The sequence below is a fragment of the Polistes canadensis genome, unplaced genomic scaffold (assembly GCF_001313835.1).
Source record: "Polistes canadensis isolate GaletaPanama2010 unplaced genomic scaffold, ASM131383v1 scaffold_21, whole genome shotgun sequence".
In the NCBI taxonomy this organism is placed as follows: Eukaryota; Metazoa; Arthropoda; class Insecta; order Hymenoptera; family Vespidae; genus Polistes; species Polistes canadensis.
Genome location: NW_014569568.1, coordinates 408162 through 429262, shown reverse-complemented (window position 1 = coordinate 429262; position 21101 = coordinate 408162). Strand labels below are relative to the sequence as shown.

The following is a 21101-nucleotide window of genomic DNA, read 5'->3' as shown; positions in this document are numbered from 1 at the left end:
GGAGGACGATCACCGTGTTATAAATGTGGGTACAATATTTACAATGAAAGAATGATTTCTATTGCCACTAGAGAGCGCGTCTAGTCGCTTAGTCTGGTTTTTAAAAACAGTAATTAAAACAAAAAAATCAAAGAGACCTATTAATTTAATTTGTTTATTTATAAAATCACACGTACTTAAATCTAAATTTAAGAACATCACCGCCGCCATCGTGTATAATTATCGTACTCGATATTCAGCCATTTTCAACAACACAAATTCGACGCAAACGCCTATCTCGATCGTCCTCCTTGTATATAGCTTCGTTTTTTACATATTCAAATTTTCCCGCTTTTTATTATCGACACATAATACATTTTTTAATATTTTAAAAATTGAGAACTAAATTTTATAAAATTTACCTAATCCACAAATAGTTTGAAATTGAGCTAAAAAAGAAGACTTATTTATCTTTTAAATATTTTATTTATATACAAAGTACATTGTTTCTTATGTGTCATTAAAAAACCAAAAATACTTTAATTCCCCCTATTAATTCATGGTAATATTAACTATGAAAAATAACAATACAATATGCATCAATATAATAAAAATATAAAAACTTGATATGAATGAGAATAAGTGCGCAGACTAGTTCATAGAATAAACATTTAATTTACCGTATAATAAATGCAACAAAAGATTTAAAAAAATAAAAAGATCGTACCTATATCTAATATAATTCTAATAATATATTTAAATACCACTTATTTTTTAAATGTAATATTTGTATAATAGATCGATGATTTATGATAGAATTTTTCTAATGGAATAATCATTCTAATGGAATGATGCTTAAAATCACAATTAAATTATTATAAAGGCAACGCTCGCGCGTTTATTTCGGTCAGGAATGAAACGTTACTGTGATTTCATGGATACAAATTTTCGCGAGCGTGATCGAACTTCTGTACGAATATTTGTATATTCAAACCACAATATATCCGGAATCGAAGATGTGTCGCGCAATAGCAGGTATTCCGATATTTGCCTGCAAGAAATAAACTTCGTAAATGTCATATATTTCATCTTAATTCTTTGAATAAGAAAAGCAAAACATGCATTTGGATGGATAAGTATAACAATGTGTGACAACTAGTTGCAGCAATTGACATGCAAATATAATGCTATTATAATACTGATAGTTCCTAGCAAGAATGTACTGTAGCCAAAGAGTTCATAAATTAGAAATTAATTAAGGTCAGCAAATAATTAAAATTAAAGTACCATGATACGATAATAGGAAACAAAGGAGTCAGAATAATATGTGTTGTTAAAAACCATAAGACTCCTAAAATAACTCCCACAGTTAAACCCCATACAACTTGCGAGGTGGAATGGTATTGTAGATAAATTCTGCCATAAGACACTAAAACGGCTGTTATTGTGCAGCCAGTAACAATAATTATTCGCCAAAACCTTTCGGATATTGTGCTATTACTATTGCGATGTAACCTATATATCAACAAGTTTACATTATTGCAATTAATCAGTATATAATAATAATGATATGATAAAAGATACAATAAAAATATTTACCTAATGTATATGAAAAGTATTGCATATGCAGTAAAGAACCACATAAATTGTGCGTGAGAAGAGGGCATACCATATTCGTTATAAATGCCATCACGTTTCAATGGTCTTGGTTGGCAAATTATATGTTTTAATATTAAATTAATAAATTCGTTCAATATGATTCCACTAAAAAATAATATCTGAAATAGATAATAACGAATAATTTTAGAAAATAATTATTATATATGTAGGATAAATATAAATTTAAATAAAAATTTGTAAATGTTTTATACTCACAGTATGTAAATCCCTTCTGAACAAAATTAATGTTATAAAACTTGTCAAAATAATGAAGGGTGCTAAGCTTACTAGGGCCAATAATTTACCAAATATGTCTCCTGTAAATAAAGCAAAAAATTCAATTTTAGACACAATAGAAATTGGAAAAATAATAAAAATAGTAAAGAATTACTTAATAATGCAACACAAAATAGATTGCAATACTAATTTCGTGTACATTCATTAATACAAATCAAATAGAAAAAAATAATCTGTGAAAAATCAATGACACCTGTCATGTAAACAGGTAACAATAACAAAATGTAGACATGAAGAATCCACTAATTTTCCGGCTAACGCTAACTATATTTTTAATTATAGAAACAATGACAAATCCTTACCTTGTGGATATTCGACTAGAGTCAAAGATAAAGGAATCCATTTCAATTCATCAGTTGCATGTACAAAATGTGTTGTGAGCTCGTCGTCGAGCGATGCCATGTTACCGTGAAATTTGTAATCACATAATTTCCATAGAAAGTCGAACAGTAAACGTAAGACTGAGAACCGCTGAGAACTAGTAAATTTGAATATGCTATAACTTTTTTTAAGATGTTATCTTTATACTATCGACAAATGACAGCAACAAAACTATCGATTTTGGAATGCAAATCATGAAGAACGAAATAAGATTATATATAAACGTATAAAAATATTTATAATATTTAACAATAAAATTAACTTCCATAAATATATAAAACAATGTAATTTTATTTTCGAGAAACTACTATTGGTGAGTTGCATTCTCCGATTTTGAAACTCTTGCCTTCTGATTGGTTAATAGCTATTATTTAATGAGTGTCTTTATTTGAACGATGGAAACATTTTCCTTGGCAACCTAATCCTATCTTAGATGCTTTTTTAAATTCAAAGAGTAAAATCTTTATGACAAATAATAAGATTTCTGTATTTACGATTTGCATAATTAGAAACAAAAAGATGAATTTAATTGACTGAAGCAGAAACCGTTCTAGCCAATAAGAATCGCTTTCCAGATAGGGGACTTCCTTGCAAATACACATGTTTATATGCGATATAGAACAGTTAAGCCTCGTATTTTTTTATTTATAATAAAAAAGATGCCTAATAAATAAATTTATTAATGAGTAAATTATTTTAACTGTATAATAATCTGTATCTGTAAATAATTGTAATTTTTATGTAAATAATACTTCTATAGGTTTATACAAATAATTACATTAGATAGTACTTCTAGTACACGTGTAATTATTTTATGTGACAAATGCGTCACTGGGTTAAAAAATTAAATTTAAATAATTCACAAATAATGGCGAAAGATAAAGCATCACCTTTAAAGTTCGAAATTCTAGCAGAATGTAAAACTAGTAAAGCAAGAAGTGCGAAAATGACTTTAATACATCATCATGTAGATACACCAGTTTTTATGCCAGTAGGAACACAGGTAGATATTATATTTTCTATAATATTATACAAATGTATAAAAGAAACAAAAAAAATGTTTATTATTTGAGATTATATATATTACATCTATTTCAGGGTACTCTGAAAGGATTGTTACCTCAACAGCTGGAAGAATTGAATTGTCAAATAATTCTTGGCAACACTTATCATCTTGGAAACAGACCTGTATTTGATTTCTCATCTTAAACAATCTCGCATTTTCAATCTTATCGAATATTAAATATTTATTATTTTCTAGGGTATCGAAATATTGCAAAAAGCAGGAGGTTTACATAAATTTATGAATTGGAAAAGAGCATTGTTAACGGATTCTGGTGGATTTCAAATGGTATCGTTATTATCACTCGCTAAAATCACAGAAGAAGGAGTAAACTTTAAGTCACCGTACAATGGTATTGTGTAAGAGTGCGGAAAATAGCATAATTTTATAGATCATGTGTTTAATTATAAATGTTTTTTAATTAAATTGTACCTGCTTCTTTTTCTTAGATGCTAATTGTATGTTGACTCCTGAACGATCAATTCAAATTCAAAATACAATTGGTGCTGACATAATCATGCAATTAGATGATGTAGTTAAAAGTACCCAAACTGGACCAAGAGTAACGGAAGCTATGGGAAGGTAAATATTATTGAATACATTATATTTATTTTATTATAAAGTACAATTTTAATAATAAGAAGATTTAATTTACAGAACAATAAGATGGTTGGATAGATGTCTATCAGCACACGAAAGATCCGACGAACAAAGTATATTTCCTATTGTACAAGGTGGATTAAATTCTAAATTAAGAGCGGAATGTGCACGTGAATTAATTAAAAGAAAAGTAAATGGTTTTGCAATTGGAGGATTAAGGTATTATTAATTTAAATACTATCTATTTAACTTTATGAAATAATAAATAAATTAAAAATGTATTACAGCGGTGGTGAAAGTAAAGATATATTTTGGAGAATGGTACACCTTTCTACTGATATTCTTCCTAAAGACAAACCTCGTTATTTAATGGGTGTTGGTTTCGCTATAGATCTAGTTGTATGTTGTGCATTAGGTGTCGACATGTTTGATTGTGTATTTCCTACAAGAACGGCTGTAAGTAAAGTGCTACATATTCTTTATTATACTTAATAAATAGTTCCATAAAACAGGAGCTAATTTAAACTAATCATTTCAGAGATTTGGTTGTGCTTTGGTGCGTACAGGCCAATTTAATTTAAAACAAAGTCAATTTAGTAATGATACGAGACCAATAGATGAATCTTGTTCATGTAGCACTTGTAAGACGTATACACGTGCATATCTTCATCACATAGTTACAATAGAAACAGTTGCGTGTCACTTATTAACGGTTCATAATATAGCATTTCAAATGAAATTAATGGAAGACATTAGAGAAAGTATAAAGCAGCAAAAGTATCCAGAATTTGTACAAAATTATATGTTAAATGTGTATCCGGATAAAGAGTATCCAGATTGGATAATTAATGCTCTACAAGCAGTTAATATTACATTGTTATAACGATTAATGGAATTAGTATTCATACAATACAAAATTCAACGACTTTTGTAAGTATTCTTCACATGGTGTACCATATTACTAAAGATTACTTATATAATATAATGCGAATGCTATTAACATATTACTAAAATAAAATACTTTTCAATAAAGTTAATAATTACATAATAGACAATTATTTAATAACACGTTCGCTATCGTGTCACGGAGAAGAGATTACAATCACAGCTTAAAATTTATAATATTTATGTTAATAATTTTTTTCTTTACATTATTAAATAATATTAAAAACAAGTGTTCGATCAGTATAATCATATTACATGATCAATACAAGTGCTTTTTATTTTATTTTAATTATATTCTTCGTAATATACATTAAAATATATTTTACAATAGGCACCACTTGTAATAATTTAAATAATATTGAATTCATCACATAAAGTCATCCGAATCGTAACCGCTGGTTTCTGTATTTGACGTCATGCTTTGCGAATTGAATAACGAATTATAGCTTCTATAGAAACGTATAAAGATATATTAAATAATAATATGCACGCATTTGAGTATAAGAAAAATGAATAATTGTAAATAGGAAACAGCGTACCTTATTTCGGCTTCTTCTTGACGTCTTTTCTCTTCTGCTTTTTCTTTTTCCTTTTGTTCCCTCAAAAGCTTCTTCTTATCCTCTCGCTCACTTCTATCTCTTTGTTCTCTTTCCGCTTGTAAATTAACTTGCTCAGAACGCTTGGTTTTAATCAGTCGATTAATGATAGCATTCAAACGTTTGGTAACATGAATTTTCCTAACATCTTTCTCCTTATAAAAACCAACTTGACCGACTTCCATTCCTCGAGTTTTTTTCAAATTAGACCACATAGTGTAGACGACATCGATGTCGTTCATTTTATTTCCATCGATACTATTAGCTTTTACCAATTGTGCAGCATCTTCCAAGACTGTACTTGGGATGTCGTCTATCGTTTGGCCCTAAAAAAAATAAAAAAAAGAAAGAAAAAATAACCTAGTTTTACAATTATTTACAATAATAATATTAAAATAAACTTATAAATTATTTTTACCGGGTGTAATCGTAAATATACATGAGCTGATGAGTATTTATCCACATGAAACCAAACATCTTCTGGCCAACCCCACTTAATTAAATCCTCGTCTAAATAATGCATCGAAAAGATATTAATACTAATCCTTCATTAATTAATAATCAATACGATAAAATAATATGCAACTTACTTTCATATTTATCAACCCCCATAAACAACGTTACTGGTGGTTGTACAACTGCAATGAAAAATAATCATTTACATCCTAACCTTAAAACATTCTCATGAAAAACAATTATAATTATATTCGCAAGTAAAGTATAACAAAGATGAATTTTTAAGAAATGTAGAATTTGAATATTATAAATTACCGTCACTTGTAAAATAATAAACCATCGTTTCGTAATTATTTATATAAATGCACGTGTTAACTAAACAAACTGCCGAAAACAACTGTCAAAAATAATATAGAAACTAGCGCCACCAAGGGACTCAAAACTCTATTACTATCGAATTACTAACGATTAATATGTTAATTCCTAATTAAATTGTAATTAAAATATATTATTTACATTCTCATTAATAAATACTCATTTATTGTAACAAAGTAGCCTAAATACTTTAAATTGAAGCCTACAAAAGTCTAACATTTTAAAAATATAATTAATAATGTAACGCAGATAAATATTTAATTTATTATTCGAATAAAAAGTACAAAGCATTGTTGACTTTAAAATAAATAAGCTTATATAAATACACAGCATATTTCTAATTCTTTTTAAATCATTTCTATCATAAATATATAGTTAAAACAGAATTTATATATTACTTTAAAGTTATTACTTTCGTCGAACAGTTAATAATTAAATGACTTAGATTATATTAGATCTTATAATATGATCTTTAAGAACACTAGTTAATTCAATAAATATGTGATTTTTTCTCTCTTTATTTAACAAACTGCATTTAAATACCGAATTTCTTGTCAATCGACATATATATCTTGCATTAAGATCTATTTTTGTAAGTTTAATATGAAAATATGTTTGTCCCATAGATTAAGAAGATTTTCATTTTAATATAATAAAATTAAAATATCCTAGGACAAATGAAGTCGTTTTTCGGCATGATATGTTTTAAATATTTGATCAATTAGAGGAAAGATTTCGGGATCGCTGATCCATTCGGCTGAAATAACAGGTTCATCTAGGATCTTTAAGAATACTGTGAAAAATTATTAGTTAATAAGAAAATAATTATATATTTCATGGAATGTGTGTGATTTTATTAAAAATGAATCATTTATATTTACCGAGAAGCGCGTTTGGATTATTAATGTTGAGTTGTATTTGAGGATTATTCATAAATGCTTGATAAATCAAATCATTTGAGCTAAAGCCGATATTCGTATCTATTAAACTTAATTCTCGATTACCAAGTAACCATTCGCACTATACGAGTAAAGATATTTTGTAATTATAGTAACCTAGATATCGATATTACATTTGATACAGTATTATACTTACAGCATTAAATACATCATTTCCACAAGCTTTTAATGCTTCTATTATATCTTTCTTTTGAAAACCCATTTCCAAAAATTTGTTTACCAATTCTTCTTCTGCTTTAAAATTAAATTTGTAGATATACCGGAAATATTCTATTAAGACAGTTACAATGTTTAATAAATTCTCTTCCACGTATTTCGTGCTTCCATCTAAACGTTAATATAATAAATATATTTGTGTTGTAAGCAATATAAACTCAAATATGCTAAATGATTTTAATGTGCAATATTATTACCACTAAAAAGATCATTGCATGCATTCCAATAGTTAATCTGTACAATCTCTGGTGAATTAGAATCTACTTCATTGCCCTTCTTTTTGGCTATCAAATTTAATATTACTGAAATAGTAAAATACTCAGATGGATATTCTTGATGTTTTATCAGCCAGTCTAAAGCCTGTGTCACATTGTTCCTATACATATAATTTACTATATTTCATCATATTTTATTTGAAAAAATACCATACCATATTACTTACTTTTTTACGTAAAGTGCTACAATCCCCTGTTGCGTAGAGTAACCAATATCAGTTAACGTTTGTAAATGTTCCGAGCCAATTGACGGTAAACATAATTTTTTATATTTCCTTTTAATCGTTTGAAATAGATTCGGTGCTTCTGAACTACACATTAATAATCGAGCCGACGAATATGTAAGCGTTAATAAAATTTTATGAGTTTCGACCTAGAACCATAGATGAAACAAAAGTATTTAATAAATACAATATATAATCTATCATAAATATAATCTTACCACAAGTGAGAAATAAAGAGGTGGTATATATTTAGGTGGATTTCTTATGGGTAAATTATGAGTAGCCTCTTCTACATCTCTTATGCTTGGACCTCTAATATTTTCTTCCGATGAACGATATGCCTTAAAATAAGAGTTGATAGGCATTAATAGTAATTCATCTGAAATCAAAATAATATATACATATATGATACATAATATACTGGTCTACCCTTAATAATAATTAAAATTTACCACGAAAAGCGATTTCTTCGTCCTGCACTGTTTTATTATCTGCGAGTTGTTTAAGCTTATTTGCATGGACTAAACGAAATTTATCAAACAATGAAATTTCATGAAACATCCCATGAAAATGTCGAATTGCTACTTCTTTAATAATTTTAATCGTGGTATTCATATCTACATCCATATGTAATACAAAACCATTCGTACTGTATGTGGAAAAAAAAAGTATATGTAATTATTTAATATTTTGAATGTTAAAGAAAATTAATTGATATATTAAGGAATATAATAATAAACCTGATAACTTTAACGAAAAATGGACCAGAGGATATCAGATTCATGCTTTTATTACTTTCTGAATTGCCTGTGCTAGTTGAAGAAGGAGCCAAGGACTGCCTTTCGGCAGTCCTTGAACTCTTTCTATTATACCAGGCTTCTGCTATTCGGCTACGCATCCATGGAATCATCAATTTGACCTATAATATAAACAATCTATGTCAAACAAATCTCTTGTTTACTTTTATTCAAAATAAAAACAAATGTTTATTCAACTTTTCATGATTAATCTTCACTTGGATAATACAAATGACTTACTTCGTTTATAAACGACGAATTTAATTAATTATTTCGTTAATAGTAATTTAAATTTTGATTTATTATGATATGTTTATTATCATTAGCATGCAGAGTTGTTAGTTACATATGTACATAGATTTTAAAGTTACATCACCTCGTTATTAAACAAAGTCAACGCAATTAATATTGTTGTTATTAGTTAACTGTTTTGAAAATATATCTTATAGCTGAGATGCACTAAATTTGCATTAATTTAAATCATTATGCGATTATCAAATACGATCTTGTTTATGATCAATAATATTGTTATTATTCCGGTAGATTGCGCTATTAGAAGTGTCATATAAACGTCAAATTATAATTTTTTTTTAAAAATATATTGCACATATTTAAACTTTAACATTTCACTTAAATATGAATGACTATGACCACCGAAAAGTTGGCATTGAACCTCAAAAGCACAAAAATTCATTTTTTTCTGCTGTTCAGGTTCTATGCTAATTTTTTGGCGTTATGACTATGAAGACGATTACTTAATTCAAACGGTGAGCAAGTAAGCTACTCGAGTGAGCCATCTAAGGATGAAGAATTTACTTTATCGATTGGAAAGAATTGATTTGATCAGCTGATGGTAAAACAGGTAACTCACTATTATCGACTAAGTTTTTAAATTGCAATATGCACTATGCACTCATGAGATGCACTATGGGATAAACAAAAGAAACATGACTTAAGTTTTCGTATACATTTTAAAAATCAAGTATTAAAAACCCTAATAATACCTATACGAATGAATCATCCTCGCAATTTAAATGATAGTATGTGAGAAGTTATAATTACTGGAAGTTGTCATGTATGACCCTGATCATAGTCCGTCATTTTATGCGCATGTGTATTCTATTGTTATTACATATATATATTCCGTTAAGATAATAAAATAGCAATAGTAGTAGAGGTAATACAATAAAATTATATTGTATCAATAATTCTTTGTATTAATGTTGTAGTAGTTATTTAAAAATGAAAATTCTGATAAGTTATAAACATAGCAATAGCAAACACTACTGCATTTTATTAATATAAGATAAATTAAATATTGTTTTTTTCTAATATTCTTGCCTAGACAATTATTAATTACCAAAGACATCATAATTTCAAGTTGTCATAATGGTAGAGGAATCAGGTTGCGGTGAACTACAACAATTGGTTCAAGAAGAAGAATGCGAAGAACCACTAAGTCGTGGTGGTGAAGCTACACCTCCTTCAACCCCGGCAAGATCACAACATCCGAGTAAAAATGAAACCCATAGTTCTCATGTTTCGGTATGGATAATATGTTTTTTTTAGTTAACAATACAGACAAATATTAATCAATTAATAAATCTTTAGCAACAAGTATTATGGGAGAGCAATACACAGACTTCTCCTATCGTTAGTAAGGGTAGTTCGGGTCAAGCAACGAGTCAAGGTTCTATGGTTTCTGGTAGAGCCATTAATTTTTCTAATCATACTGCCAATCAATCTCGTTTGATTTACTTAAATGAAAAAGAGAAACAAAGACCTAATCGACCAGAACCTCCAAGGCTCAATAGACAACAAAAAGGTACTAATTTATAGTATGCTATTTATTCATCTATTTTAGTTTCATTTGTATATTTGTTTTTTTTTTTGTTATATTTTTATAATTCTGTTTCATTGTAATTGTTAATTTTGTTTCTGCACTTATTTATATATGATTTAAATTATATTTTTCTTTAAAAGAATATTTTGAAATTATTTTGATTTTTGAATTGATCACACGCATTTGGTTTTGTTTTGGTGTCATAATTAATAATAGACATGACGCCGTGCAAACACCATTGTTTTTTATCAGAGGTTCCCGACGTCAGACGCATGGAACAAGCTTTACTGCAACTATTGGAAGATTTTCATAGCGGAAATTTACGAGCCTTCGGTTTGTATTTACTGTCAATTTAATGTCCACAAGTAAAAGAGATTAACGAGACATAGAGATAAAATTGTTAATACATAAAATATATAGGTAAAGATTGCAGTATGGAACAAATGACAGAGATAAGAGAACAACAAGAACGTTTAGCTAGACTTCATTTTGAATTAGGTCAAAGACAAGAAGTCGGTAGCGATCAGTCTGGTTTAAGACAATCAAGTGCGAATATGAGACATTTATTACATCGTCTTCAACAACTTAGCGTTTGCATTGAAAAATTGCATAGTAAATAAATTTAATATTGGATAATTCGTGTACATTTTTTACTATTTTCATATATTATACATATTTATCTTATAAGAGATTAATGTATTATATCAGATTTTCTTCCCTGATGTATAATTATGTTAATAATATATAAAATATCAACAATCAATTTCTCCTTGGTTATATTTTTCTTTTTAATAAAACAATGATGTATCTAGAATATATATATCAAACTTCACTGTTAAATCTCAAGACCAATTAAATCAAAAATTTAGATTTATTTTATTTAATACGATTGAATGATTTAAATATCAAACTATGACGAATTGTGATATGCATAAAAGAAATATACAACTCTATGAAGAACCAACTACTTACAAATACGATTATGTACATTATCCACTGAATTTAACAAAGGTAAATTTATGATCGTGTTAAACAATTATATTTTGTAAAATAATTAACCGTATCTTTTAGAAAATTCCTGTAGTAGCAGATGATTTAAATTCATCAAAGGATGCAAAATGTTCAGACTCATTAAAACGGACATTTACAGCTCATGATACTTTTCAACGTTTGAGTTATGATAAACGAATACCATTTAATACTCTTTGGCAATCGAAAGATGCAATAACAGTTTCTATAAAGCCAATAACTCGACACAAAATTCTTGAAGATCATTGGAATCATGAAGCGATAAGGTCAACGAAATAATTTTTGTAATATGCAAAGAGATAATATACTCGTATATAAACAAATATTTAAATAATAATGCAGATCTAGACCACGTGTTTATATGACTCCAAGTATAAGTCTCGATGATATACAGAATTCTGAGACGAGAAAATTATTGCTTGATTTTACATACATGACAACATTTAATTATACTAGTAAAGATGTTTGGGGTGATTTTAAATCGAAACATCCATGTACTACTGAAATAAATATCGAAGAAATATCTAAAGAAGTATGGTTTATGTAATCATTACACATTGTTTTATGTTAGTTAAATGTTAGAATAATTGATTGAAATATTTATTTTACAGAGTACGCAGAAACCATCATGTTCTTTATCAGCACGGTTTCCTAACGAAGCTAAAGAATGGGATAAATTGCAAGATCGTTCATTTTTGTTGGATGATATTAAAAAGCTAAATTCTGTAGATAGGTAAGTTTACAATAATATATCATAACTTTTTCTTGAAGATTAACACAATTATTTTTTATCATTTTTAGTAACTCGGAAAGTAAAAACTTAGAAATAGAACAAGAAAGTGAAAGATTGGAAGTGAAACAATTATTAGACAAAGATAAATTGCGTATACCTTATGATAAATTACCTTTAACTTATGGTGGTTATAGACCATATATAGGTTTAGGTATTCCTTTAGAAAAAAAGGTATTATCGAGTGTTCACCCAGGTTTATCTGTATCGCAGGCACTTCATCAGTACGTACATTTAATATATTTTATTAATGTTGTATATATTTAATCATAATTTAATATTTTATCAATTTATATTGCAAGAAGATATTCAGAAAATCTTAAATTATAAAAAGAAATATTTCAAAAAGTTTTTCACATTGCTATAAACATTTACTGAAAATTATATTATTTAAATGTATGTATATAAAATATGATGCTTATTTTTTTTTTTATATAAATAATAGTAGCATTGGAGATAATTATATATTATTGTAATCGCATCTTAAGCTTTTTTTTTTATACAGATTGTTAAAATAAATATATAAATTTATTACCATGATTAATTTTGTATAAATATATATATATTAAGATTCAAATAGATGAAATAGTAAAGGAAATTTGTTTGACTATGTAACAATCGTGATCTAGAATCATTTAATCTTACATTAAAATATTTGAAATAATGTAAGAATAATGTATATTAAAAAGTTATTCATTGCATTATAAAATAAAACATAAGGATAGTGCATGTGCGGCACGTTTTCTAACAATGCTTTCTGTATCCCTTAACAGTTGGAGGAGTCTTTGAATATCTTCTGGTCTTGGCGAACCAAAGTGTCCTAAAAGTAATGCAGATGTGGCCCTGGTATTAGAATTTTCAGACCTCGAATATCCTCGTACTACAGCATTTCTGAAAACAATAAATAAGTAAAATGAATCCCAAGTAACGTAATAATGTTGAATTTGAATAAAATAATTTCGGAATACCTAAGTTCCTCGGCTCTTTGTGGAAGCTCTTTTTGTAGACAAAGTATCAAATTGGAAATAAATTTTTCAAAATGAAATTCAATATTTGGTCCTAAGGAAGCATATATTATATCAAACAATGGTTGACATTGCAATAAACTTGCTGTATTGCGTAAAGCTTCTTGTGCTACCTGTTGATTATAATAATAAAATATAAAATAAAAATATATTAACAGAAAAGTTTTAAGATAAATAATTATTAATTACTAATAGAGTACCTTAGCCACCGTGATGTTTTCATCTTCAAGTCTTATCGTAAGACAAGGTAAACAACTCAAAAGATGATCTCTTATATCATCGTCCGGTGGTACAATAATTTTTTCCCAACTACAAGCTACAGCACTTAAGGCACTTATAGCTGCTAATCTCATTTCCCAATTCTCTTTTTCAATAAATGGTTTTAAAGCAAGTACAACTCGAGGACTTACTGGGCGCGCAAATTGAACTGACAATAATACAGAAAGACCACGTAACGATTCTAAAATCACATCATTGCCTCCATCACCGCTAGCAGGCTCTTCTAAACCATCGAGCAAAGCATCCATACAATTATCGAAATATTCATCAACCTGAAACAATATATTATATAAAAAATATACCACTTTGAAAAATATGATCTTACAAAAATTTGATTACTTGTTTAGGTTCTAAATAAGCAATTCTTGCGAGTCCGATAGTTGCTAATTTTCGAACCAAAGGAGATGAATCAGCTTTAGCTTCATACAATGTATTTATGATTCCATCAAGCCATATAACATTACAATTAACTTTCCCTATTAATTTAGAGTAAAAAGTAGCAGCTACCACTCTCTGCGCACATATTGTACTCGTCATCATTTTTCCCAAAGATTGAGACAAAGATAACAATACGTTATTCTTCGTATATATACATTTCATCATTAAACGTACTGTTGTCACTATACTTTCCTCTGCTTGCGTTTCGGAGGAAAATGACTAGAATTAATAAATTATTAATAAACATTGCAAATTGTGTAAATATATACTTAAATATAGAAATAATTTAATTATTATTTTACTCACACTTTCGTTAAGTAAACTCGATGCTATGGTTGAATCTACTGTAGTTAATACATTAACTAATACGGAATAAGCTTCTGCATGTGGATTTATCTTACATCCTTCTCTATTTGGTACATAACCAAATTTGGTATTAACAACGCATATAGGAGCATCAACATATAACCATCCTGCTAGATATTTTAATAATACTGATAATAGATTTGGTAATTGTTTATTGATCAGCTCTTTCGAATTTGAGGATTGTAGTAAATGTCGTAGAGCCACGATAGCTGCCAATGATGGAAAAGATGCAACATCATTTTTTACATTTTGTGTGGTTGCAATTTCCATGAATAAATGATTGTTTTCTAATCTTGTTAGAAGTAATTCCAAAGCCTAAGCAAATAAAGTCAGAAATTTTACTATATTAAATGAAATTTAACATTTTTAACTTAATATTAAAATAATTAATTAAAATGTCATTAAAACATACACGAGAACCTAAATCTAAACTGATACCAAGCGCCTTCCAACATTCTTCACTTCCTCTATCCAGTGGTAATGGTTGACATAAAAGTCGTTCAATTACTTCTTCGGGATGATGTTCCATTAAAGATTTAATAGCAATTGCTGTACTTTTTCTTTGATTAATGTCTTCCATTTGTCTCATTTGTGCAATAATATTATCTATAGAATAATTAAAAGAAAATAAATTTGTTATGATATTGAAATTTGTAAAAATATTGATCTAAAAAAAATTAACAAACACTTACCGACCAAAGTAATATCATTTCTAGATATTTCCGATCCTTTAACTTTTAAATGTTGAGATAGAGCTATACTCGCAGCAAGACTTGCTTCTCCACGAAACAACAGAGCTTCTATTAAGCCTTCTGCTAAACTGATTATGTCACCACTATTAATTCTTTCAGATACAGCTGTTGTTAAGATCTAAATAAAAAATATATATTATTAGATTTATTATAAAAGACATCATAAAGTATAATGAACTTACCTTAATGCCATCGTAAAAAGCTTTGGGATCTTCGCCAACAATAATCGTCTTTGAATTATTTAAATCTTTGTCTAAGTTATTATCAGATATTAAAGCACGATGACGAGCTCCAATATTTAAAGACAATGCTACACAATCTATCGCTATTGGTCTAAGCGAATGTTCTGAATCTGCACACCATGATAAAACCCTTCCCATAAGTCTCCCTGGTTCTAATTTACCACCAGGATAAGTATATTTTAAAGAATTATAGTATGATCTATAAATGGAAACTTAATTTAGTATAAAATTGAAATAATAATAATAATCTGCTAAAAAAATTACTAGTTTACCTGAGAGTCATTTTTAACACTAATAAAGTAGTTTTTCTTTCGGTGAATGATTTTGATTGCATCCATGGTAACATTATGTCAATAAGATCAGCTAATGCATCTGCAGAATCGGATACAATTTCGCTGCATGCAATTCCTAACTCGTCTATTACCTGCTGCATAAATTCTGATTGTAGCAATAGAACCACCTGTGAAAAAATGATTAAATTAGATGTATGACAATATTTGTACATTGTATGTTGTTTACCTCGGTACTGGCACCTATAACTTTATCCAAAATTGAGCTCAGCAAAATTCCTTTTTCTTCTGAATTCAATTGAGGTGGTACACGTCTATATTTAAATTCAGGAATTTTTAGATACAATAATATAATAATAATAAAATTAGTACATCTACTATACATAATTTTGTAGAAAAAGGATACACAAGCGATACTATAGTCTTCAATACTTTTGGGTACAATTTTAGTGGTCGATATCCTGACGATGATTGTAAGATTCCTAATAAAATTGCAAGCGCACTACTTTTTGCATGTAATCCTGTTGATTTTTGCAGTCTATTAGGATGAACAGCGTTGGCAACCTTTACAAAATTTACTAATGTATAATCGTATGACGATACCTTTATACATCATTAAAATATCTAATTACCTGTTCTAATGCTAATAATCCAGCTTCTTTAGTAGTTAATTCTTTGCAGTCACTCAATTGTCGTATAATCCATGATAATATATTTTTCTCGAACGAAGGATATAATTTTTCTACATCTCCCCTTTGTGCAATCTCTGCATAACATCTCAACAATCCAGCTTTTGCAGCTTCCGCTGTAGCTATAGCTTTAGAATCTTTAACAAGACCTAATAATTTAACAGGAATTTTTCTCGTATCCTCAGCCATACAAGCTTCTTCCATTAATTTAATAACAACATCCAAATGTCGTTTCGAACAAATTCCAACAGCTCTTGCGTATTCTTCATTCAATGTATTGGAACGTGCAAGTTCGATAAGAAGTGTTATATGTGCATTACTACTACACATTGATGCTAACAATGGTGCTATATGGGGTATACTAGCTTTTACTACTAATTCATCAGCGAGTTTTAAGCCCCATGCTTCCCCTTCTAATTTAATGCTTTCCTCTAAAAATTCGACTATTTTCTCTTCCCAATTCAGATTTCTATAATTATTGAAATAAAATCTTTAATATCATTTATTCGTTTAAGAAAACAAATAAGAAACGTACCGCTGTTCCATTAATCTAACATTAACAGGAAATTCGTCTTTTAAAAAATGTGTTATCTCGTTTAATTTTTCATCCCAATATAGCATAAGTTGGTGCCCTAATAAAGGCGCTGCAGCTTTTAAAAATGTTACGATGGGTATGCGATTCTGTACATCTCCCAACAATTCTAAACATCTGCTTAGAATTTTGGTACCAGGAAAATCTCGTTGATTAATCGATGAACTACCGCTGTTAACTATTTTAATTGCTAAAGGTGCTAAAGCACGCAATATAGATGCTACCTATAAAAATATCAATAATGAGATTACATATTAATTTGGATATAATGCAAGTTTTGTAATATTTTTGCATTATTAATTATTTGTCAGCATATACCGACGACACGCAAGCTGGATCCAGTAAAGCACGTATTAGACAAGGCCACAACCAAGATTCCGCACCATCTACTGTTGTTGCAAGCAAATGTAATGCTTCTGCATATGCATCCGATTCATCGTTTTTTGTGTCACAATGAGTTACCTAAAAAAATTGAAAATATAGTTTTTATTTTCTTCATTTAATTTCAATAATTTCAATTTATAATTATTTACCATATAACGAACAAAGGTTGCTCTTTGTGATGGTAAAAGTGGTACCGTAGGACGTGCTGCGAGTGTCACAATGGCTCCAACCATTTGCAATGCACTATTATCTCCCAAAGATTCTTGTAAACTAAGTGCGATTCGTTGTAATGTTGTATCATCCTAGAAGTATTGAAGATTTAATGTATATACATTTTTTTTATTAAATATAATTTATTATAATGTTTTTAATACCTCAGATGGAAGTGTATTAATAAGATGTTTAAGAACTACCAAAGCTCGTGCCTTCTGAGATACTGATGTGGACTTCAATTGTTGTAAAATTCTACAATAATATACACTTATATATTGTTTATAACTAAGAATTTCATAAATCTATTCTAAACTCAAAAGATTATTACCTATCTAAGCCTTCTTCTGGATATAATATAATCAATGATCTAAAACATTGTAAAACTTGATAATGCGTTAGAAGAACATCTCGGGATGCCTCAAATGGAACTGTACAAACTAATTCGGATAAAACTGGATGTATCTGTTCTAGAAGTGAGCGAAGAGCTTCTTTCTCATTTTCCATAGCACAACTTAAAACCACTGCTAAGACTCTACGATATTAAATAAAGTTGATGAAATGATAATACATCGTCGTAAATAAAACAAGTTGTAAATGATAGTATACCTAACTGCTCCTAAACGAGTATTAGTTTTCTTACAAAAACTCAACAACATGGGCGTTATTTTAACAATTCTTTCGCAATCTATTTCTTGCGGTAGTAATGGTATCATATGAACGATTGCTGACAACACTGCTTCCACTCCTTTATAATCCTTAGCTGTTTTTATCCAAGTAAATGTTAATATATCAAATGCGGAGCATATTTCTTCTTTAAATGTTTCCTTACTAATTTCTGGAGATGAATTTTTTTCTGTATTTAATATATAGTCGTTTATAGCTTCTGCAATCTTTCCGAGTGCTGTATACAAAATTTGTTAGTTAAAAAATATTTTTATTACAATTTGCTTGACGATTTAAACTTACTGAGACAGAATGCATTTTTTAATATCTCATCACGTGTTTGAGTTAACATCGGGATCATAATAGTTAATGTTATTTTGAAGAAAGATATCATCGTAAATGGGTTACGTTCTGCTATCATTCCTAAAGTACGAACTACTGTATGGTGTGGTAATATTCCAGGTTCCAATCTATTAAAAAATATTTTATCATTTATAAATAAATATTGAATATATAATAATAGTGTAATCGAAGAAACGTAAGAAGGCTACTTGGTCAACAGGATGCCTATTGCTTGCGTGCAATGTATTTGACTCAATGAAATTAATAATTCTACAGCTTCTTTTTCGGCATTGCCCAAGAGTTCATTAACAGCTAGTTCTGCGACCGATGAAGCTACATTCCCATTCAAATGCGCACCATGGCATTGGCATGTTTCAGACATCACTGTTAATAACGAAGCCATATGTTCTGATGATATCTAAATGAACAAACAAAAATTAATTAACTCCTTGCACTATAACAATGTATGAGATTTGTAATACGCTTTAAAACTCAAACATGAGAAACGAGGATCTTACTCATGGTAGATCTTATGGGTCAAACATAAAATAGTAAATCAAATATACCTTTCTATGAAGTTCCCAAAAATATACTGCAGCATGAATGACGACTTCAGGATTTTGCTCTGATATTTTTTTAATTGCATTAATTACCGACTGCTTGACATCTACCGATTTATCATCCAATGTATCTAACAATGCTCCAATTACAGCTAAACAAATAAAACATAACCTGACATATTTCACTTAAGAATGTTTTAAAAATCATTTACTTATAATTTTACAAAAATACCTGGTAACTCAGAATTACAAGAATTTTCCATTTCTTCTCTCATGATGAATTATTTTACAAATCTTGAATAAATATATATATTATACAATAAAACATAGACAATTAAAATAATAAAATGATCATATTCGCAGTAAATTCGTTTACATGATACACACACGAACGACAACTTGTATTTATTTAAAAATGTACACTTTCACATTTCACGTTTTCAATTCTATTTGTTTTAATTATCTTGATTTTCTTAATTGGAGACGAGCATATTTCTAATTCTTTCGTTTGTTTAGAAAACTAGCACTGTCACGTCGTTACAAACGAATAAGCAACGTAAATTCAACATCATCGGACGACACCGTGTGCAGGTAATATTATCTGTTTAGTATAGATATGGACAACACAATGGTATCAATGTGGTAAAAATGTGGTTGTGTTGGTATTTACCGCATTCATGTTATCTTATACGTAACTATAACTTATACTAGGCTTGTAACAATTTATTTCAAGAAAATAATTCACATTAGCATATAAATAAATATTTTAATTATGAAATAAGATTATTTGTTGGAACAATTTTTTTAATATTGTTTAAATAAAAAAAAAAAGATTCTTTTTAATGGAAAGAATATTAGATAGTTGCAATTAATGTTTAATTTATAAAATAAGATTTAATAATTATTTTATATTTTTTATTTTGGATATTTTATATGTATTTATTTATCAAGTATAGGATAATTTTAACCATAAAAATACATGATATATACTATAATTTATATTTTTACTTTTTAGTTATTGATTTGCTATGTAAAATATATACAAGAAGAAGTATTAAAATATGAGATGATAATAAATTATAGTACAATCTATTTAATTAAAAATGATGTATAATTAAAACAAATCTTGGTGGTATGCTAGATGTCAACAAGCTTAACAATGAATCATTGTTACTAGATTTGTTTTATACTGTAACTGGTGGCATAATATCCATTCCTTTGCATTCTAAAGCTATTTTTACTCCCAGGGAAAAAAATGCAATGCTTTTCACCACCGACCTGCGGAAATATACGGTGTTATATATAATAAATAATTAATCATTAAATATTTGTGTTTAATTAATATTAGATAAAATGGTTAGTTCTAAACACTGATTTAAAAAAGATTTAATATATATAATTGTTTATTATAAATATATTGTATTTACCATTTAAATGGATCGTAATACATTCCTTTTACGACATCCGTTACCGTATTAACTGCATTGTTCATTTTTTTAAACATCTTGCGTTGATGATTGTTTTATTTTAATTATATGCAAGTTTATTAGTTTATTATTTATTGCAATAATGAAATAAAATCATATGGAACACGTGCAGTAATTTACACTGTTTATCGATCTGGAACTTGGAGTGTTAAATTTGATCACCAGATGGTGTTGTAATAAGAGGGAAATTTAAACTTTAATGTAAGAAAATTTTGGACAAATGATATTGAAATATCAGAAATTACGTATAGTTAAAAGTAGCAGATAATTAAAAAATATACTATTTTCTAAATCA

General features: G+C 28.2%; 7 protein-coding genes across 9 annotated transcripts; 3 read left to right on the top strand and 4 right to left on the bottom strand.

Annotated features, from left to right (window-relative positions):
* Window positions 1–634: 634 nt before the first annotated feature.
* Window positions 635–2414, bottom strand: LOC106793927 (dolichyldiphosphatase 1-like). Its single transcript, XM_014761220.1, has 5 exons — window positions 2238–2414; window positions 1855–1955; window positions 1579–1757; window positions 1267–1494; window positions 635–1030 (listed from the first exon to the last, which is right to left on the bottom strand). The coding sequence occupies exons 1-5, from the start codon at window positions 2335–2337 to the stop codon at window positions 901–903; spliced, it is 738 nt and encodes a 245-aa protein (XP_014616706.1). The 5' UTR covers window positions 2338–2414; the 3' UTR covers window positions 635–900.
* Window positions 2415–2905: 491 nt separating this feature from the next.
* Window positions 2906–5024, top strand: LOC106793939 (probable queuine tRNA-ribosyltransferase). Its single transcript, XM_014761242.1, has 7 exons — window positions 2906–3319; window positions 3415–3504; window positions 3578–3731; window positions 3829–3961; window positions 4037–4198; window positions 4267–4435; window positions 4518–5024. The coding sequence occupies exons 1-7, from the start codon at window positions 3140–3142 to the stop codon at window positions 4860–4862; spliced, it is 1233 nt and encodes a 410-aa protein (XP_014616728.1). The 5' UTR covers window positions 2906–3139; the 3' UTR covers window positions 4863–5024.
* Window positions 5000–6419, bottom strand: LOC106793942 (coiled-coil domain-containing protein 25). Its single transcript, XM_014761246.1, has 5 exons — window positions 6292–6419; window positions 6111–6158; window positions 5939–6030; window positions 5464–5846; window positions 5000–5373 (listed from the first exon to the last, which is right to left on the bottom strand). Exons 1-5 carry the CDS (start codon window positions 6314–6316, stop codon window positions 5292–5294), a joined length of 630 nt encoding a protein of 209 aa, XP_014616732.1. The 5' UTR covers window positions 6317–6419; the 3' UTR covers window positions 5000–5291.
* A 434-nt stretch (window positions 6420–6853) lies between these two features.
* LOC106793937 (ubiquitin-associated domain-containing protein 1) lies at window positions 6854–9591 on the bottom strand. 2 transcript variants are annotated; one of them, XM_014761241.1, is made up of 9 exons: window positions 9063–9591; window positions 8766–8944; window positions 8478–8674; window positions 8244–8404; window positions 7969–8174; window positions 7724–7902; window positions 7447–7637; window positions 7233–7371; window positions 6854–7144 (listed from the first exon to the last, which is right to left on the bottom strand). In XM_014761241.1, exons 2-9 carry the CDS (start codon window positions 8933–8935, stop codon window positions 7020–7022), a joined length of 1368 nt encoding a protein of 455 aa, XP_014616727.1. In that variant the 5' UTR covers window positions 8936–8944; window positions 9063–9591; the 3' UTR covers window positions 6854–7019. The 2 variants fall into 2 exon arrangements, with proteins under 2 accessions (XP_014616727.1, XP_014616726.1); XM_014761240.1 differs by having other exon boundaries at window positions 9199–9590.
* Window positions 9592–9894: 303 nt separating this feature from the next.
* Window positions 9895–11425, top strand: LOC106793941 (coiled-coil domain-containing protein 28A). 2 transcript variants are annotated; one of them, XM_014761244.1, is made up of 5 exons: window positions 9895–9999; window positions 10168–10367; window positions 10434–10647; window positions 10882–10998; window positions 11086–11425. In XM_014761244.1, the coding sequence occupies exons 2-5, from the start codon at window positions 10212–10214 to the stop codon at window positions 11283–11285; spliced, it is 687 nt and encodes a 228-aa protein (XP_014616730.1). In that variant the 5' UTR covers window positions 9895–9999; window positions 10168–10211; the 3' UTR covers window positions 11286–11425. The 2 variants fall into 2 exon arrangements, with proteins under 2 accessions (XP_014616730.1, XP_014616731.1); XM_014761245.1 differs by having other exon boundaries at window positions 9896–9999; window positions 10918–10998.
* Window positions 11426–11565: 140 nt separating this feature from the next.
* Window positions 11566–13421, top strand: LOC106793940. The gene is made up of 6 exons (XM_014761243.1): window positions 11566–11676; window positions 11737–11960; window positions 12037–12226; window positions 12306–12427; window positions 12496–12708; window positions 13258–13421. The coding sequence occupies exons 1-6, from the start codon at window positions 11578–11580 to the stop codon at window positions 13271–13273; spliced, it is 864 nt and encodes a 287-aa protein (XP_014616729.1). The 5' UTR covers window positions 11566–11577; the 3' UTR covers window positions 13274–13421.
* LOC106793936 (maestro heat-like repeat-containing protein family member 1) lies at window positions 13002–20951 on the bottom strand. The gene is made up of 23 exons (XM_014761239.1): window positions 20747–20951; window positions 19552–20597; window positions 19326–19471; window positions 18969–19177; window positions 18721–18887; window positions 18361–18655; window positions 18083–18286; window positions 17916–18006; window positions 17691–17843; window positions 17476–17619; window positions 17101–17381; window positions 16509–17034; window positions 16283–16440; window positions 16106–16190; window positions 15859–16046; window positions 15527–15785; window positions 15285–15462; window positions 15005–15198; window positions 14533–14907; window positions 14128–14445; window positions 13710–14060; window positions 13453–13622; window positions 13002–13375 (listed from the first exon to the last, which is right to left on the bottom strand). The coding sequence occupies exons 2-23, from the start codon at window positions 19592–19594 to the stop codon at window positions 13186–13188; spliced, it is 4725 nt and encodes a 1574-aa protein (XP_014616725.1). The 5' UTR covers window positions 19595–20597; window positions 20747–20951; the 3' UTR covers window positions 13002–13185.
* Between the last annotated feature and the right edge of the window lie 150 nt (window positions 20952–21101).

Coding starts and splice junctions, on each gene's coding strand:
- LOC106793942 (XM_014761246.1), bottom strand. CDS start 6,316: ATGGTTTATTATTTTACAAGTGACG. Junction 6,159..6,291: donor TTATTATTTTACAAGTGACG/GTAATTTATAAT, acceptor TTTTCATTGCAG/TTGTACAACCACCAGTAACG. Junction 5,847..5,938: donor TATATTTACGATTACACCCG/GTAAAAATAATT, acceptor TATTTTTTTTAG/GGCCAAACGATAGACGACAT.
- LOC106793936 (XM_014761239.1), bottom strand. CDS start 19,594: ATGAGAGAAGAAATGGAAAATTCTTGTAATTCTGAGTTACCAG. Junction 18,007..18,082: donor CCAGAAGAAGGCTTAGATAG/GTAATAATCTTT, acceptor ATATTATTGTAG/AATTTTACAACAATTGAAGT. Junction 13,623..13,709: donor AAAACATCACGGTGGCTAAG/GTACTCTATTAG, acceptor TATAATCAACAG/GTAGCACAAGAAGCTTTACG.
- LOC106793940 (XM_014761243.1), top strand. CDS start 11,578: ATGACGAATTGTGATATGCATAAAAGAAATATACAACTCTATGAAGAA. Junction 11,677..11,736: donor ATCCACTGAATTTAACAAAG/GTAAATTTATGA, acceptor CGTATCTTTTAG/AAAATTCCTGTAGTAGCAGA. Junction 12,428..12,495: donor AAGCTAAATTCTGTAGATAG/GTAAGTTTACAA, acceptor TATCATTTTTAG/TAACTCGGAAAGTAAAAACT.
- LOC106793941 (XM_014761244.1), top strand. CDS start 10,212: ATGGTAGAGGAATCAGGTTGCGGTGAACTACAACAATTGGTTCAAGAA. Junction 10,368..10,433: donor CCCATAGTTCTCATGTTTCG/GTATGGATAATA, acceptor ATAAATCTTTAG/CAACAAGTATTATGGGAGAG. Junction 10,648..10,881: donor GCTCAATAGACAACAAAAAG/GTACTAATTTAT, acceptor AATTAATAATAG/ACATGACGCCGTGCAAACAC.
- LOC106793937 (XM_014761241.1), bottom strand. CDS start 8,935: ATGATTCCATGGATGCGTAGCCGAATAGCAGAAGCCTGGTATAATAGA. Junction 8,405..8,477: donor CGAAGAAATCGCTTTTCGTG/GTAAATTTTAAT, acceptor TTTTGATTTCAG/ATGAATTACTATTAATGCCT. Junction 7,638..7,723: donor ATGCAATGATCTTTTTAGTG/GTAATAATATTG, acceptor ATTAACGTTTAG/ATGGAAGCACGAAATACGTG.
- LOC106793927 (XM_014761220.1), bottom strand. CDS start 2,337: ATGGCATCGCTCGACGACGAGCTCACAACACATTTTGTACATGCAACT. Junction 1,495..1,578: donor ATACTTTTCATATACATTAG/GTAAATATTTTT, acceptor GTTGATATATAG/GTTACATCGCAATAGTAATA. Junction 1,031..1,266: donor TTTCCTATTATCGTATCATG/GTACTTTAATTT, acceptor TATTTCTTGCAG/GCAAATATCGGAATACCTGC.
- LOC106793939 (XM_014761242.1), top strand. CDS start 3,140: ATGCGTCACTGGGTTAAAAAATTAAATTTAAATAATTCACAAATAATG. Junction 3,320..3,414: donor TTATGCCAGTAGGAACACAG/GTAGATATTATA, acceptor CATCTATTTCAG/GGTACTCTGAAAGGATTGTT. Junction 4,199..4,266: donor TTTGCAATTGGAGGATTAAG/GTATTATTAATT, acceptor AATGTATTACAG/CGGTGGTGAAAGTAAAGATA.